The following is a 17,249-nucleotide window of genomic DNA, read 5'->3' on the forward strand; positions in this document are numbered from 1 at the left end:
CCTGTGAGCGCCCCGATGAGGGGCCGTCTGTCTGTTGCCCGTCTGTCTGTCCTCAGGCTGCTGTCTGCCTCCGATGTCACAGAGCTCTGCCAGGCTTGGAGCAGGGAGGCGGGGGAGTGACGCAGCACAGGCCAGGCCCCTGGTCAGTGCCCCTGGTGCCTGGGCACTGCACACAGCACCTGTGCCGGTGGCCGCATGGTGAAGGCTGGCCTGGGAGTGGTGTCCAGGCCAGCGGGGCTGAGGCCCGGCGGGGGCAGCAGACGGAACCTCTGGAGAAGGCCAGCAAACAGCAGGAACAGCTCCGTCCTGGCTAGGCTCTCCCCCACGCAGACACGGCGGCCTTCGAGGGAAACCGAGGCACAGGGTGGGGCTGCCAGGCCTGCTCTTTCCACAGCCCAGCTCCTGGAGTGGAATGGGGGTGCTGCCGCGGAGGGAGAGCACAGCCTGGAGTGACTGGGACGGGTTGGCTCTGAGCCGTAAGCCCAAGCTTCTGAGGTCCCTGGCGACGAGCTACACGGAGAGGGGGAAGTCCCTGTGCCCCGCCCCCAAGGGCTGTGGTACCTGCAGAGAAAGGCAGGAAGGCCGCCCTCTTCACAAAACACCCGCTGGCATCCAGGAAATGGCCGGGGTTGAACTGGTGGGGGGTCTCCCACTGCGTCTTGTCCAAGAGCACAGAGCTCAGCAGGGGGACCACGGGTGTGCCCTGCGGGGCGGGCAGCAGGTGGGGCCGGGCCCAGGTGCCTTGCCCACCTGGGCAGGCCCCAGACTGGAGCACTGGGAGATGGCCCCCCGAGGAGGGGGGAGATGGGCAGGCCTCAGCCCCCGTGTGGCGGGCGTCTGCTCCAGGATCGGCCCGGAACTCACCCACCGGGCGTCAGCCCATTTCACAGCAGGCCAGGGGATCCCCCGGGGATCCCCCGGGCCACACAGCAAGGCCCCAGCTCTGCTGCTCCTGAACCCCTTCTCCTGCCTCCCACAGGAGCCCTGGCATCAGGCACCCCAGGGTTCCCCCAACACACAGAGGAACGGGTGAGTGAGGGGGCCTGGCTGCCTCACCTTGGGGAGCAGGTAGCCGTGCAGCCGGGTGTCGGACACCGTGCAGCGGGGCATGTGGGGCAGGAGAGTGATGAACCTCTGCACCTCGTGCAGTACGGCGGTGGTGTAGGGCAGGGACCGCTGGTCCTCCGGCCGGGGTGGCCGCCCAGGCCCCAGCACACGGTCCAGCTCCTCCTGCACCCGGTCTGCGGGGGAAGGGAGTGGGCAGGTCCCTGGGAGCCTCCATCCCCCGGGCCTGGGGGGCCGCCCACCCGCCCGCTGGGATGGCCTGCACACACCCTGCACACACCCTGCACGCTCGGGTGCTTGCCCATCAGGAGGGCGGCCCACTGCAGTGTGGCCGAGGTGGTCTCCGTGCCAGCCATGACCATGTCCAGGACACAGGCCACCACGTTGGTCTGGGCAAACAGGCCATCCGGGTCTCCGCCCTGCTGAGGTGGGAGGGCGGGGCTCAGGTGGAGGCTGGGCTCACGACCCCTCCAGCCCAGGGCTCAGGGTAGAAGACAGACTTGGCGGGAAGGACAGAGGTGGCGGGAGAACCAGCTGGCACGCGGCTGGCGCATCCCCCGGCTGCCCCAGAGGCTGGCGCTGCGAACCCCACTTCACAGGTGAGGAGATCGGGCTCAGAGAGGCCCCCAGTCAGGAGGCACAAGAGCCTGGTGCAGGAGCAGCATGGACTCCTGGAGTGGGGTCCCCGGGCTGCCTCCAGGGTGGAGTGGGGGTGGGTCTCGCCACACCTGGCCCTGCTGGAGCAGGGCGTCCACGTAGCAGTGCACGGGGCCTCCCCCGGGCGCGAGCGGCCGGCGCGCCTCCAGGAGGGTCATCAGGACGGCTCGCAGCTCCTCGATCTTCCGCAGGACAGGCCGATGCAGCTGCAGGAGGGCCCCGAGCCGGGGGTAGATGTTGAACAGCTGGTGTAGGGGTGAGACGCGAGACGGCGGGGTGGGCGGAGGGGCGCGTCGCCTGCCCCCCAGACGTGCCCGGAGGGTGCTGGGGCCTCCCGCGGCCTCAAGAGCGCGCGGCGCGGGGCCCCACAGCTCCACCTGGTGGGGCCGGCTTGACAGGTAACAGCGGGGGTTTAGTGCAAGTCGCAGCAGGCGACTGTAATGACGCCCCTTGCTCTGCATCTGCCTCAGCTGGCAGAAGGGGACAGGCTTGTCACTGTGGAAACAACGGAGTCTGCTACAAGCCATTAAAAAGGGAGCATTTGCAGACCTCAGCCCTCAGCTCGTCCTGCTGTGAGATGGGGCTCACGGCACAGTCTGCCGGGCTGCCTGAGGGGTGCTGCCCTGGCTACACCTGGCACTACTTGTGTCCCCAGGAACTTAACGGTCCCTGGGAGCAAACTAGTGGCAGCTCAGCAGTGAGGAGCCTGCACAGGGATGGAAGGCCCGGAACGTTCTGCTGCCCTCCTCCCTCCTGAGGGCTCCCTGACTGCACTGGGTCAGCCGGCCTGCAAAGGACGTGGCACCTCCTGCCCAGGCCACGGCAGAGCCTCCCGGACCAGGCTCAGGACTCAGTTGCACTTCCCGGACCTCGTGTGCTGGAGCAGCCTCTGAGCTCCGCCAGTTAGTGCAGCAGCTGTAGTCGGGGTGGTGAGGTAACAGCACAGCAGCGAAACAACGGTGGGGGTGCAGGGGCGGGGACTAGACTCGGGGCGTCGTCCTCAGTTATATGGCCGGCTAACTACTGCGCTGCACACCTGCGACTAATGCGAAATCATATTGAACGTCAACTGTAACTGAAAAGTAAGTGACGTAAAAAGTAATTGCAGGAAATCTTGAAAGAAAAAAATGATAAGGTTTGGGCAAACATGGAGTTTCGAAATGGTGGGAAACGGAGCGAAACAGCGTGCTCACACCTCAGGCTTCTGCGAATCAGAAGGGGCTGTGATCCGACACTGCGAAGGGCCTTGGGGGGCGGGCGACCCCCTGGTGGTGAGGGCTGGGCACCTGCGGGCATCAAGCCCAGACCCTGCTACGTCTTGCTGGCAGGAAGGAGTGGGAGGGGGAGATGAGGACCCCTGCCCTAGACGCCCCTCCTTTCCCAGACTGCACGGGGGCCTGGCCTGGGCTCGCAGGGCCAGCCAATGTGTCCGAAACAGGACCTGCATGAATCTAGTGCCACCTTTGCAGGGGGCTCATCCCTCAATGGTGAGTAGCAGCTGGGACTCCTGCCCTCCGTCGCAGGCCAGGGCCAAGGCCTGGGAGCAGTGACCTCTCACCTGTAGGCCAGGGGCCCCCAAGAGGACCATGACCTCACCGATGAGACGCAGCAGGGACACGAACACAGGGTCCCGGTAGTCGAACCGCTGGCCAAAGAGGAGCGCGAAGGTGATGTTGGAGGGAGCCCAGCCGAGCAGGGCCAGGGGGAAGGGCCGGCCTGGGGGGGAGACAGGCCTCAGCGGGGGAGGGAAGCAGGGAAGGGGGTGTCCCCGACCCCCACTCACCTCCGTAGTGGTCCAACTGCCCCATGAGGCACCTCAGTTCCTGCAGGACCTTGTCAGCCACAGGACCCCTCCCCACGCCCAGACCGTGGAGGGTGCGCACAGTAAACTGGCGGGCGGCCTTCCATCGCGCCCCGGAAGAGAAGAAGATACCTGTGAGGGGGCAGACACGACACTGAGCAGCCCCAGGAGCCGCAGGCGGGGCGCAGGGCGGGGGGTCTGGCTGCGGCCTTCCTCTCATCCCCAGCCCAGGGAGCTGGCCTTGGCACGCCCTGTCCCCCTTTTGGTGTGACGTGGCCCCCTGTGCACATCCCCCACCTGCCATGTGCACAGCCTCCCAGGAGCCACGCTGCTGCCAGGAGTGGGGGGCCCTCTCCTCAACCCCCACGGCTCCCTGCCCAGCAAGCCCCCAGGAGCAGAGTTGGTGACTCCCCCCCGCCACCTGGTGGAACCCCTCTGTGCCCCACACACACCTACCCCCGCCTCCCTGGATGAGCTGGAAGATGGCGATTGGGGGCCGGCCTGCCAGCTGCTGCCCGGTGCCCACCAGCGCCTCCTTCACTGCCTCGTAGCCGCTCAGCACCACCGTCTTCTGCCACCCCAAGTGGACGGTGAACACCGGCCCAAACCGTTCTGAGAGCTGGCGGGATGGGCAGGGATCACTCAGGCGGTCCCCCTGTAGGGCCCCAGGAGCAGCTCTGGCCACACCTGTGCAGGGTGGGGGCCCAGGCAGGGCCTGTGGAACCGGGCCGGGTGGTGGGGGCCCTGGGAGCCAAGGCCCAGGAGCCACAAAGCAGGAGGTGTGGTTGGCTGGAGCCAGGTCTGGGGGCCCCACAGAGCCCTTCCACCTCTCCAGGGAGGCAGGCTGCCACGTTTGGTGCTGGGGGTACTGCCGTGGGTTTTCTTTTCAGGGGAAACATTCGAGGGGGCTTTTTTGAGCCCCAAGACAAGGTGGCAGGACCAGAGGGTTGTCTGCTGGGGCGGCCTTGCCGAAAGCCCAGGTCTGCACAGGAGCAGACCTGATGGACTCGGCTGCCCAGGCCCCACCCCCTCACCGGGCCCGCCTGGCTAGTTGGTCTCCCTCCAACCTGCTCTGCCCAGAGTGAGGGCACAGAATGGTAATACCAGCAAGGGCTGGCTTCCGGGCCCTCCGCGTGTGCCTGTGCCCTTCTGTTCCCACAGCATCCCTGCCTGAGGTGAGGAGGGCTGTCATCTCCCCACTTTACAAATGAGGAAGCTGAGGTCTGGAGGAGGAAGTGAGTTGCTGTCCACGCCCACTGAGGGACAGCCAGCCTCGTACCTGGCTCAGACCTGGGTCTCCGTGTGCAGGCTCCTTCTGCAGCAGCAGGGTGCTGCTCCCAGGAGCACCTGTCTCTCCCCTCCGCTGCCCCAAACTGGGCTGTTCTGCAGGCTGTCTTCAAATGCTGCCTCCTCCAGGAAGCCCTCCTGGCTCCCTGCTCCTTGGACAGCCCATCTGCTTGCCTGTGAGGTGGGGTGTCTTTCTCTTCCCCAAGGCAGGGAGGGCACTTGGGCCTCCTGTGTCCCCTGCCAGGCCAGCGCCAGGCTGAAATGTGAACCTCCTACCCCACAGGGGTCTCGGAAAATAGGGGCTCGACTTTCCTCCAAATGGGGGTAAGGCGCCACAGCCGTCGAGGATTGTAGGAGCCGGGCTCTGGGCCCAGCTCAGGAGCCAAGCTGCAGCAGGCTGCCCCGACTCACCTCCATCAGTGACTGGTCCTGCTGGGACACCCGCAGCAGATGCAGGTTCCCGATGAGCGGCAGCGGGCGCGGCCCAGGCGGCCAGCGCGGGGCCGGGCGGGGGCCGCGGGTGCAGGCCCGGAGCAGCGCCAGCAGCCCCAGCAGCCCCAGCAGCCCCAGCAGCAGCAGGGCCATGAGGATGGCGGGCGTGGGGCCCCAGCTCCCCGCCCTGAGCCTTATAGGGTTCTGGGAGGGCGTGCCGGCACCCCACCCACCCTACCACCCCGAGAATGTGGAACGAGCAGTTTGCAGGGGACAGCCAGGAGACTTAAAGTGACAGGTGTATGTGGGATGTGGGCTCGAGTCTCTGCAGGGAGCTGGCACTGTCTGGGGGACACCCCATTGTCCCTCACACGTCTGGAGAGGACACACCCCTCTGGAGGGTGTCAGCTCTGCCTCAGCCTCCCCTTCAGAACCAGAACTCCCAGGGCTTTGGGACACAGCCCAGCTCTGAAGAGAGGAGCCCGCCCTCCCCGTGCTCTGAGTCTCCCTCCGTGGGCCCCACGGGTCCCCGAGGTTTGTGGGCCTCTCCCAAACCCACCACCACCTGTGTCCACCCAGCTCCTCTCCGACAGGAGCCAGTGCAGGGTTACCAGGTATGGAGACCCTGGGGCTGGCCCATGAGGGTCTGCACAGCAGACACCTTCAGAGGTCACAAACTGTGTCCCCCCACCAAGGGTATGACGTGAGCTCGCCCTGAGTGACAGTCTGTTCTTTGGTGGCTTTGTAAGTACTGTTACCTGGGGCAGGAGGCACCAGCCCCAGGGTGGGGCAGGTGGAGGTCCACCCTGCAGGCAGAGCTGGGCTGGGGCAGCTCCACTGGGTGACAGGTGGCTGGGTTTATGAGCGCTGTCTGTCTGTGCCATGCTCCAGTCTCCTAAACCCTGGTGGCCTGGCTGGGAGGGGCAGAGGCACTGTGTTGGAAATGAGCTTCGTGGGGTGGGAGGGCTGTTGGCACCAGAAGTGGCTGGGCCTGCTCACACCACCTGCCCCAACATGAGGCCCCTAGAACCCCATTGCCACTGGCCTGTCACCACGGGGCCTGCCCCTACACAAACCCCAGAAGCAAGGCAGCCCAAAGGCCCTTACCTCCTCCCAGCCTCGACTTACACACCTCCTGCATTGGGGCTCTCGCTACCTCAAAGGTGGCCTGTCCTGTTGCACAGCTGTGGGGCTGCAGGGAGATGACAGCTCTCTAACCATTGAGTCTGCGAGTCGCTCAGGCTGAGCCTGGTACCTAGGCTGGTACCGGTGGGAAGGCTGGGGTCCTGCCCACCCACACAGCTTCATTTACTTAACTCAGTGAGCAGTTACTGTGCACCTGTGTGTGCTGGGCTCCATAGCCAGGAGGTAGGGCTATGGAAATTGGTGTTGCAGAGATCCTGAGAGACCCCTGCAGCCCAGTGGACACAGTGGGACAGCGAGTCAAGGCCAGGACACAGTCTCAGCTGAGTCCAGATTCTACGCAGGGAACAGCCTGTGCAAAGCCTTCAGTGTGAGCAGGGCCCGGGAAAGGGGGCAGCTGGCCAGGCCGGGGCCCGAGCCGGAAGGATATGCCTGGAAGGGGGCGGCGGTGTGGTGGGGGCGCGGGAGGCAGGGAACTCGGGGTCCCAGGCTGGGGGGCTCAGTCCTCCACAGGTCCTCTTTCAGGTAGGGAGGCCATGCTGGGCCCCAGGTCCAGATCTTCGTGCTGCCTGCCCCCACCTAGCACCTGTGCAGCCCCCCGAGACTCTGGGAGGACCCTTCCTGGTGGCCCCAACTTTTCTCCATGTCCACCTCCATTGTCACGCAGCCTGCTCTCCCTGCATCTGTGTGTCTCTCCTTTTCTGTCTCTGGTAAGGACGCTTGTCATAGGATGTAGGCCCACCCTCATCCAGGACAACCTCGTGAGGACTTCTTTACCTTAGTTACATCTGCAAAGACCAGGTGGGCCCATCTTTTGTGGGGCCCACCAGGCCCCCTGTTGTGTATGGAGGCGTTAGTTGAGTATTCGTCCACTGGATAGATAATGGACACACACCTGTGAGAAGGCCCAGACGTCGTCTGACAGGGCCCCTCCCCACTGTGCCTTACAGCTTGATTCCCACGCAGCACGCAGCACGTGGACAGGGCACAGCTCTGTGCTTTAGATGTGAATGAACGCTCAGAACAGTGAGCCTGTCCGTCAGGCAGGGACCTGCTCCTCTGTGACCGTTGCCTGGCTCGGGCTGTCACCAACATGCTGCTAAACATATCTGCAAAGTTTTGTGCACAGCTGTGAAGGATGCTGTGAAACAAATTCCTAGAAACTGGATCCCTGCTCCTTAGGTTCCAGTGCACTCCTGGTTCCCACTGACCCCAGGGCGTGGCCACGTACGGAGGCCATCAGGAGGAGCCCCACCCCCCGGGCCCTGGCTCTGGGTGCCCCCTCCTCCTGCATTTGCTCCAGCCTCGTGAGCAAAGGGGGGTCTCCAGCTGATTCCGGGTGGGCCATGTCCCCCAAGGCCTGCCCACACTGTGAGTTCATGTGCAAAGCCAGCGGTTGCTACCCCACTGAATCCGGTAGAAAACACACACACTGGCCGTGCAACCTCAGGCAAAGACTTGACCTCCGGTGGGACAGGATAACCGTAGCCACCTAACTGGGTTCATTTCTCAAGGAATATGGACTGAACACCTCCTGGGTGCCAGGCACTGTTCTCAGCCCTGGGGATCCATGTGAGATAGCCTAGCGCACAAGAGGGGTTCCAAAAATGTTAGTTCCTCCCCCACTTTTCCTGCAGCTAAAAATCCTTCCCCTCTCTCCCAGCTAAACATCTGAGAAACCAGTAATCATTTGTCAGGTACAAATAAGTCAAAACTGTCACCTCCAGGTCAGTGATCCCTCTGGCTGCTAAGCCAGAGCTGTGGGCAACCTTGGGGGAGGGGCTGTCCCTTTTACTGCCTAGTCGGAAAAGTCAGTTTACTGAGTAATAAGAGCTATTGCTCACAGCCCTGCAAACACATTAATGAATAACCCAAGTTTGGCAAACGGTCATTTTGTAACAAGAACAAGGTGCAGTTGCCCTTCTGTAGTTAGTGGGCCCAGAGCCCAAGGCCCAGGCAGCAAAGGGATTTCCAGCAGCACTGGGCTGGCCCTGCGGACAGACCCCCTGCTGGACGGTCGCCAACACTGGGTACCACATCCAGTGGTGGTCACTGCAGAGGGGCAGGGGACCCAGTGAGTAGGGGGAGCCTCCTGGAGTGGAGGGGGCGTCCGAGTCAGGCCTTGAAGAGAGGAGCAGGCTCTGGGTCCGGGCTGTGGGGACTTGTTGGCAGGCACTTCTCTGGAAGCCCCAGTGTTTGGAGTTGGCTCCGCCTCCTGACCTTAGAAGGAGCAGTGATCACAGCAGGGACCTGGGGTGAGAAAGCTTGTCCAGAGGGGCCAGCTCTGTGGCCGAGGACGCTCTGCTTATCTGCATGGCCTGGTAGGCACTGGTGCTCAGTGACTTACATGGCTGAGATGGAGCGTGGATGGAGCTCAGGGCAGACTTGCAGGCAGCAGGTGGTGCTGGGAGGGCCCTGACCGGCCACCCCTCACTCATCCAGATAAAAATTGGAGGCACGGAGTAGGGGTGCCCAGGGAGCAGGGCTGGGAAGCATCTCTGCTGGGGAGAGCTGGCATCCTGCTGAGCCCTTTCACTATTGTTATTGTTGCCATAACAAAAAATGACTGCCTGGGGCTAAACTGTTTACGATGCACTTTGACTCGGTTACAGGTAGAAATGTGACCCTTTTGGAACTAGGCTCATTGCAGGTATAATTAGCTAAGGTGAGGTCACTGACTGGACACAGTCACACCCACAGGGAGAAGCCAGGTGAGGATAAAGGCGGAGGTGGGGTGATGTGTCTGCGATGGAAGGAGCACCAAGGACTGCCTGCAAAGCCCCAGAAAAGAGGGGATGGGCGCAGAGCAGACAGAACCACACCTGCCAGCTCCTCTGTCTAGGACTTCTGGACTCCAGACTGTGAGAGATTACATTTCTGTTGTTCTGAGCCGCCCCAGGAATCTCATAGACACTCGTCTTTATTGTATTTCTCACCAGGTGAGCACCCATGGGGAAAAGCCCTGCGGACACCCTGGACGCAGAGCGATACACAGATGTCTGAGTGACCTGCCAGGACATGCCAGTCTGCCTGCTTTGGGGCTTGTTGTGGACTGAAGCTGTGTGCCCTTGGGCGAGTTGCTGAACCTCTCTGAGTTTCCGTTTCCTCTTTATAACCGGATGACCAGTAGGTCTCCGCCACTGGTTGCTGTGAGGATCAGAGGGGCTGAGTCTGGAGAGGCACCCTCAGAGCAAGGGGGAACCCCACGCGGCTGGGCGGGGCCTGCGCTGCGAGGGGCGGGATCCGGGCAGGGGGCGGGGCCTTAGGCCCCGGAAACCCTCGGCGTTCGACGTGCTCGGCGCTCGCCCGGCCGGCCTACGTACGGCGCGCGTCGTGCTGGGGGCTTCGCACCGTCGTCATGTCCACGGCGATGAACTTCGGTTCCAAGAGCTTCCAGCCGAGGCCCCCGGACAAGGGCAGCTTCCCGCTGGACCACTTCGGTGAGCGGTGCGGGGCGCGGGCCGTGGGCGCCCGTGGAGGCCGCGCGCGGCTCGGCCGGAGGGCGGGGCGGGCCGGGCTGCGGCGCCGCGGGAGGTGCCCGCAGGACGTGGCTCCTGTGTGTGCGGCTCGGGCGGCGCGGACTCTGCGGGGGCGGAGCCGGCGGCCCGCGGGGGCCGCCCTCACCTCCGCGGGTGGGGCGCCTGCGTCCCCGCCGCGTGTTCGCAGGTGTTCGCAGGTCGCTGCGTTCACCACAACGTGGGCTTGTTTTCCGGGTGGCTCTCGGCGTGTTTCTGAACGCGACAAGTTGGTTTTTTTAAGTAGTTGAAATTTGGAAAGGCGAGGAGTTTTTTTATTATTATTGGGGACTATTGGGGACTATTGGGGACCAGTGTGTTTCTGCCGGGCCCGTGAGCCCCAGGTGGTTGTGCCTCGGCCCGGTCGTGCAGCGCGGGGGTCCGCCGGGCGGCCCGCCCCGGGCCCCGGGCCCCGGCCGCGCGCTCCCCCACCGCCGCCCGGCCGCCCGGAAGGAAACAGGCTTCGGAAGGGAAGGTCGTGCTGCCGCCGAAGCCGCGGTGTGAGCGCGCCACGTTTTCACTTTCAAAAGAAAATGCTGTTTTCTTTTTCGTTCTAGGTGAATGTAAAAGCTTTAAGGAGAAATTCATGAAGTGTCTCCGTGAAAATAATTCTGAAAATGCTTTGTGCAGAAACGAATCAAAAGAATATTTAGAATGCAGGATGGAGAGGCAAGTACGCGCTGACAACCCCACGGTGACCCCCAGCGCCCCACGTCTCCCCTCCTTCCCCAGCGGCCATGGCTGCGGCCTCAGGCAGGCCCGGGTCCGCGTGGTTCCGCCTGCAGCGCTGCTGCCTGTGGACCCAGGCTTATCAGGTGAATGGTGCTGAGAGTGGAGCTGTCGTGGGAGCCTCTCCTGGAGCGATGGCCTTCCTCAGAGCACTTCCTTTCCCAGATGGAAAGGACTGCTCCTGACCTGTCAGGAAGGCTCCAGGATCGTGCATCAGAGAAACCTGACTGAGCTGACATGTGAAGGTTGTGGGCCCGCAGTCAGTGCCTTTCACCTTCTCAGACCGTGAGAATGTGTGCTCTCGTTTGGTTCCACCCCGACTCAGAGATCTGTGCAATGTGACAGGAAAGACAACGGGATGTGTAAGAAACGATGAAAGATAAATGGTTCTTCTGTCTTAATGAGAATTCACCAGAGCTCACTTTTAAACAAAACAAAACAGGTGCCTGTGGTCCATCGAGAGTTAAAGTACGAGCTGTTCTAATCCACAGTGGGGAAAAGCGTGGGACGTATAATTACACGGGCCGGTGGGCACTGCTGTTTCTGCCTTTTGAGCCCCTCGTTGGCCATTGTTCAGACAGCTTGTGTGAAGACAAGCCGACACAAAGCAATCCACTTTGAGCCCCATTTCCATTCTCCCATAACAAACCCCACAGAGACATTTCCCTCAAGGCAGAATCTGTTGTTCTGTGCAGGCCCACAGGTGTGTTCGGGGCGTGTGTGGACCTTTGGGACTTGCAGGGGCATGGGCCGTGGCAGCGTGGCCCTCCTGTGAGGCCTTTTCCCACCTTCAGGGTTGTCCGGGCTCACCAGGGATTGCATTTGACCAAGGGCCACCCTGAACCTGCTTCTTGGCGTCTTTAAATAGCACATTGCTGGGATCCACATGTTTAAATTACTGTCTTGTAAATTAATACATCTTTAAAAACTGGAACTAAATGAATTTCTGCTTGGTGCTGCCACGCTTTGGAGACAGAGTTTGACATTGTTGCTGCCAGTGTGTGAGTGTGTGAGCTGGTCACGTGCCCCTGAAGCTCAGCTCAGGCTCATCATCCGTGGGCCAGCCGTCGTGCTGGGGTAGCGGCGGAGGGTTTGGCTGCTCTGGGCCCCCAGAGGCTCCTGGCTGTCCTGTCAAAAGACCTGCAAGAGGGCCGTGTTTTCTCTCCGTTGGCCTGGGAGCAGCGGCCCGGGTCTCATGTGCTGGTACCTTGTCAGCACAGCTTCTGGAGACTGGCCTCCCCAAGGCCTGCTGAGCACGGGGCAGGGACACAGCTGGCCGCTGCGGGTTCCGTGACCTCAGGTGGCTTCACCGCGTGCTCAGGCGACGTTCGCATGAATGGACGGGGCGGAGTGGTGTTTCTCACCTGGTCACTTAAACGTTGGCCGTAGACTTTTGGTTTGTTTTTTAATAGAAATCCACAGACACGCAAAGGTAGAGGGTCGGCTGGACCTCTGTAACCATCACCCAGGCTCACTGTCAAGATTTTGCACATTTGCTTCCCCTTTTAAACATTTTCCTTTCTGTTTTCTCGTGTGCTGAAATAGCAGGCATATCTTATTCCTACTGACTTCCATATGCAGCTTTTTTAAAAACTAGACCACGATAGAGATTTCAGAGTTGCCCCATGAGGACTTGGGCCGTTTTAGCCTGATGTGAAAGCTGTTTCAGATGTGAATCGCGTTGTCTAACAGAAAAACTGCTCAAATTGAGAATATAGTATCGCAAGGACAACAGCGAGTGCATGGGGGACGAGGCGGGGCGGGGGCGGGGGACGCGAAGGGGGCTGCTCCTGGGGAATCCGTCAGCGGGATTCAGGCTGAGGCCAGTAAACGCTGTTACTGCTGTGGCCCTAAAGAATATTGGGTGTGTGAACAGTCACCCGGGACCATGGATTCCATGCTTCTAGAACCATGGCAGTGTAATGAACAGTTGGGAGGAATTTTGCTTTCCGTGAAGATTCCAGGGTGATCTGAATGGCTCAGGCCTTAGGAAACAGGAAATGGATCATTTTCTGGGTCTGTTCCTTATGCTAAAGGCGGGCATTGAAGCCGTCCCGGTGGGTGAAGAGCTTGCTAAATGTCATATTCACCGTTTTTGGTGACTTTGCCAGGGAGCTGGACTTTACAGATTTGCAGATTTGTAGAAAGAGGGTATCTTGAAGCACGTCTTACTTGGCTTGTAGTTTTTTCCTCGTTGTTCCTTCTTTGTGCTGCTCAGCGGGAGGGCTGGTCCTGCTACAGCCCCATCCGTCTCCTCCCTGGGCCTGCGAAGGAGCTCCCCTCACACAGGCGGCAGCAACAGCCCACGTGTGTCCCCCCACGTTCTGCAGGGTGGAGTCCGACACCCGTGCTAAGGCCACGGGCTCTGGAGGGCTGGGCCTTCTGGAGGCTGCAGCACACTCCCCGTTTCGGGCCTTTTCCAGCCTTTTCCGAGGCCCCACATCCCCGGCTCCTGACCTCGGCCCCCATTTTCAGAGCCGACCTCCTGACGGTCCTGTCTGACCGAAGCTAGCAGAGGTTTTAAGGGTGCGCCTGCATCTTCTCAGAACCAGCTTGTTTCCATCTGCAGCCTTGCCTCCCCTCTGCCTGGTGAGGTGACAGGCTCCAGGGGTGAGGCTGTCATCGGGGGTCATTGTTCTGCTGAGCACAACCAAGGCTCAGGTCCCCAGCATCAGTCATGGCCAGCAGGTCTCGTTTCTGTCATCTCCCCCGTTACCTCCACCGGTGAAGTCTTTGAAAGCACCGCCCAGACATCCTGGCTGTTTAGTTTTCCAGAAGGGGATGGCCTGTGGGAACTCGGGACCACAGGCCGTTTCCCGGAGCTGTTCTGTGTGTCTGCGGAAGCGTGGCTGGCTGGCCCAGGGCCCACAGCGCCTCAGAAGTGTGCTGGTTGGTGTCTCACTGCATTCCTAGGTTTCCAGTGTGCAGGGGTCAGGGTGTGGGGGGCCTGGGTCTGAGCGTCCTCGCATGCTGCCTCCGTCGGGCACACGTGCTCAGTGGTGGGAGCTGGGATGTCCTGACGGTGGCCAGTGTGTGGCAGAGCGCCCACGTGCCTGGCACGGGGCTGGCGGTTCCTGTCTTCTCCTCCCACCCAGCACGTCCGGGAGGTGAGCGGGAAGGCCTCAGAAAGCTGGTGTCATCCACCCCCACCCATCAAACAGAACCACTACCCAAGCTCTGCCCCAGGAGTGTGCGCGATGGGGGCAGGAGGGGAGGCTCTGGGAGCTCGGCACGTTGCCGTGTGGGCCTCTTGGACTTTGTGCTCGGACCTGAGTGGACGCAGGGGAGGCTGGCAGAGGGGCCCCGGTCTGACGCCCTGCTCGGTATCACTCGAGGGGACTGGTAGCGCGGGAACAGTCTGGTGTGGCCCTGGGTGGACAGTCTCCCCATTCTCTCCCCCGTCCACCTTGACAACTGTTCATTTTTCTTTTAGGCAGCTGATGGCACAAGAACCACTGGAAAAACTGGGATTTGGAGATTTGATAGATGGAAAATCAGAGACAAAAACTAAATTTTGATGGGAAGAAGACTGCTGGGCTGTGTCAGGGATCGTCTGGGACAGAGCGGTGGCGCTGACCTTGTCACCCTGACGGTTTCCTTACGAGCTGCAGTGACTGACAGAGGGGCGCCCAGAGTTCCCTGGAAGTGTCTGTGAAATCAGAAGAGACACACCTCCTTGGGGGGTGGGGCTCAGGCTCGGAAATTTCCACATTAGTGTGAAAAATTATCCTTCGTTTTAGAGTCTCATGTCCCCCCCAGGCTGTTAAGTTTTATCTTTAAATCCTTGTGTGTGGTGCAGCCCCCGGAGGCGCATGACGGACAGGAGGGGAGGGTGCTGGGGACGGGCGCGTGAGCGAGTGGACAGCTCGGGTCTCCTGGGAAGTGGCGGCTTTAGATTATCGTCTTCTGCACAGATTTTCAGTAGCGCCTGCTAAATGTTTATGAATTTCAGCCTGTTTATATAACAATATAGACAGATGTCAGAAAACTATTCCCTAGCAAAAGGGTTTTCTTCCTTTTTTTTTTAAACAAAATAGAAGACAAACTAGGAAGTCAGAAATGGTCTGACTTTTGACGTGTTTGACTTCTCAGTCTTTTTCTGGTAATGCCTGAACACCACGTATCTTTATAATCCCAGGGTCGTTTTCTGATTTGTATCAGACTATTTATAAAACTAGATGTTTAATTTCAACAACTCATTTGCTGTAACTCTGAAGAACAGAATGCCAGTTCACTTGTAGTTGGACTTGCACAGTGCTTTGCAGTTTTTTCCCCAAGAACATCCACACTTAGGCACTACCAGCACTTGCTCCTGGGTCCACTTGGCACGTGTTAGAGTTGCGGTACCACAGCAGCCCAGCTGGTACCAGAATTGCCTGTGGGGCATTTAAAGCAAAGAGGTGTCTGAATCCTGAGCCAGGATTTCTGGGAGGTTTTGTGACCAGGGTTTAGAACCACGAACAGAACACAGTGTGTGTAGGACTGGGCCTCCTGCCCTCGGACCTGTCGCCCCTCCCTGGCACAGCCTGCCTTCCCTGCCTTCTGGTCAGCTGGCTTTTGTCCCAGTGTGGCCAGTGGAAGATGGTGATGGGAGAATCTGGGGCGTGTCCCTCTCGGACAGCAGCGCTGCCTGTGGTTGCGTCTCCAGGCTCTCACAGGTGGGGACAGCCGACTTTGACCCAGGCCGGCCCGGACTCCAGGAAATCACTGGCCTCCACTCCTTGGCCATGGGTGGTATGGCGTCCCTCCCCCGTGTCCAGTTCTCTGCGTTAACGCCGTTTTCAGTCCTGCAGTGATGGACGTCTCTCGGTGAGACCCTCCTTGAATCAAGTCCCTCCCACGCTGACTATTCCCACGGTGCCCTCTCGGCACCAATCGCCACGTGGATGGTGTGGCACCAACTGCTCCTGTCTGCAGCTCACTTCATTGTTTGGTCTCTCTCAGAGGCCTTTGATGGTATGCTGCACATGTTTTGCATATTGTCTAGTTTATGAAAAACCTTAGTTTTTATCACCAAACCAAACTAAGCCATCAACTGTTTTGTACTTTCCAACAGCACAAAATTACGTACACACAGTTATTTATTGCAGCATTGTTTGTGGTTAGAAACCATGAAGAGACCCAAGTGCCCATCCATCCGAGTGCTTGAGTAAACTGATTCGTCCACACAGCAGGGCATGTGCAGTGCAGAAAGGAATGGGGGACATGGGGGCATCTCTCAGCTGACATGGAGTGACCTCGAACCACGAACATGCTGCTAAATGAAAAGAGCAGAGTCCAAAAGCGTATCTGTAGTATGTTAAAAAGAAAGAGAAGGAACTCTAGAAATAATCTGTGTGTTTGTACAAAATACAAACTCAAGGACAAACCAGAAACTGGTGAGAAGAATCACTGACATGTAGTTTAGTTCCACATTCCTGTCCGACGTGCTCGAAAAATCAGCCAGGGAGTGGGGACCCAAAATGGAACACCAGCACCGTGTTACAAATGCGAACTTGGACCACACTGGGCGGGGCAAGGGAGACAGCAGTTGAGTGACTTTGGAAGCAGGATTTTGTCCAAAGCTAGAGACAAAAAGACAAGATTTTGTGCCCTAGTTAGTAAGTTTGTTTTTCACGTGGACGACAGTCTGGAGCTGTCTGCTCAGACTGACAAAGCCAGTGCTATGCTGTGGGTAAGAGCTGGGTGCGTCGGCCTGGTTTGCTGACACAGGAATAGACGTGCATGCATGTGCGTCTCCATACAGCTGTTTCCAGCTCAGCACGGGGGCCTGGAAGCAGCGAGACCCAGTGGCAAGGTGCACACCCAGCGCCCAGATCTTGCGTTCCCACGCCGTCTCCAGCAAAAGGACAGGGCTCCTTGAAACGTCAGACTCCAGGTCCAAGGCTGGGATAGTCGAAGGGGCGCCTGGACCATCTCGTGTCTGAAGCAAGGAATTGCTGAAGAACTCGGGCTTGTTGAGAACCAGGCAACCACGTCGGGGCACGGTCCCAGTGGCCCAGCCTGGGACACTGAGCCGGGACGGAAGAGACAGAAGAAGGTAAAAGGTTATCGCCCTCGGAATAAATTACTACCCAAGGAGGCTGCTCTGATGCGAATTGCTGAATGATCAAGCTCCTGAGGGGAAGAGCTGCTGTTGGCAAACAGTTGGGGCCAGGAACGTGGGGTTAGTGGGCGGCGTGTGAGGTGGATGGGGTCCTGCCTGGCCCTGAGGACCCGCGCCCAGTGATTACAAGGGGACAGGAGACGTGCAGTGAGGTCACCGGAACCAGCTGGTCACACAGGAGGGAGGCCTCCCCACAGCTCGTGTCCCCACCTGGAGCCCCAAGGAGGGCACTGCCTCACTTCTGTGGTTTTCTTGCCAAGAATGCATAACCTCAGTCTGCTGAGGGACCTACAGATGAGGACTGGCGCTGCCCAGATGGTCGCGGCCTGAGAGACACAGAGGGAGGGGCTGTCCCAGAAGGGAGGCTGCGGGAAGGAAGGAGCCCTGGGCACTGGGCGGGACCCCAGCTCTGCGGGCTGGTCCTGGGCTCTTGGATGCTTGTTCTGTGATCATGTGAGATGTTATTTGGAGAAGTGGCACACGAGCTCTGTCCTTTTACAACTTTTTGGAATTC

General features: G+C 59.9%; 2 protein-coding genes across 8 annotated transcripts; one reads left to right on the forward strand and one right to left on the reverse strand.

Moving 5' to 3' along the window:
* Positions 1-4: 4 nt before the first annotated feature.
* LOC117016421 (cytochrome P450 2W1) lies at positions 5-5,395 on the reverse strand. Of its 6 annotated transcripts, none has more exons than XM_033095645.1 (9): positions 5,222-5,395; positions 3,980-4,142; positions 3,506-3,655; positions 3,281-3,438; positions 1,794-1,967; positions 1,346-1,484; positions 1,057-1,241; positions 562-703; positions 5-340 (listed from the first exon to the last, which is right to left on the reverse strand). In XM_033095645.1, exons 1-9 carry the CDS (start codon positions 5,393-5,395, stop codon positions 144-146), a joined length of 1,482 nt encoding a protein of 493 aa, XP_032951536.1. In that variant the 3' UTR covers positions 5-143. The 6 variants fall into 6 exon arrangements, 5 of the variants coding, with proteins under 5 accessions (XP_032951536.1, XP_032951533.1, XP_032951532.1 ...); XM_033095642.1 differs by having other exon boundaries at positions 5-421; XM_033095641.1 differs by having other exon boundaries at positions 5-421; positions 1,346-1,487.
* A 3,962-nt stretch (positions 5,396-9,357) lies between these two features.
* On the forward strand, positions 9,358-14,373 carry LOC117016807 (cytochrome c oxidase assembly protein COX19). 2 transcript variants are annotated; one of them, XR_004421968.1, is made up of 4 exons: positions 9,358-9,825; positions 10,458-10,569; positions 10,795-11,097; positions 14,063-14,373. XR_004421968.1 is itself a non-coding variant. In XM_033096517.1 (3 exons), the coding sequence occupies exons 1-3, from the start codon at positions 9,744-9,746 to the stop codon at positions 14,145-14,147; spliced, it is 279 nt and encodes a 92-aa protein (XP_032952408.1). In that variant the 5' UTR covers positions 9,407-9,743; the 3' UTR covers positions 14,148-14,373. The 2 variants fall into 2 exon arrangements, 1 of the variants encoding a protein (XP_032952408.1); XM_033096517.1 differs by lacking the exon at positions 10,795-11,097 and having other exon boundaries at positions 9,407-9,825.
* The last annotated feature ends 2,876 nt before the right edge of the window (positions 14,374-17,249 follow it).

This window comes from Rhinolophus ferrumequinum, chromosome 24 (genome assembly GCF_004115265.2).
Source record: "Rhinolophus ferrumequinum isolate MPI-CBG mRhiFer1 chromosome 24, mRhiFer1_v1.p, whole genome shotgun sequence".
NCBI classification, from domain to species: domain Eukaryota; kingdom Metazoa; phylum Chordata; class Mammalia; order Chiroptera; family Rhinolophidae; genus Rhinolophus; species Rhinolophus ferrumequinum.

Excerpts from the sequence above, each read along its gene's own strand:
- LOC117016807 (XM_033096517.1), top strand. The coding sequence starts at position 9,744 with ATGTCCACGGCGATGAACTTCGGTTCCAAGAGCTTCCAGCCGAGGCCC. Across the intron at positions 9,826-10,457 it reads CTTCCCGCTGGACCACTTCG|GTGAATGTAAAAGCTTTAAG; the intron begins GTGAGCGGTGCG and ends TTTTCGTTCTAG. Across the intron at positions 10,570-14,062 it reads TTAGAATGCAGGATGGAGAG|GCAGCTGATGGCACAAGAAC; the intron begins GCAAGTACGCGC and ends TTTTTCTTTTAG.
- LOC117016421 (XM_033095640.1), bottom strand. The coding sequence starts at position 5,395 with ATGGCCCTGCTGCTGCTGGGGCTGCTGGGGCTGCTGGGGCTGCTGGCG. Across the intron at positions 4,143-5,221 it reads AGGACCAGTCACTGATGGAG|CTCTCAGAACGGTTTGGGCC; the intron begins GTGAGTCGGGGC and ends CCATCCCGCCAG. Across the intron at positions 3,656-3,979 it reads GCTCATCCAGGGAGGCGGGG|GTATCTTCTTCTCTTCCGGG; the intron begins GTAGGTGTGTGT and ends GCCCCCTCACAG.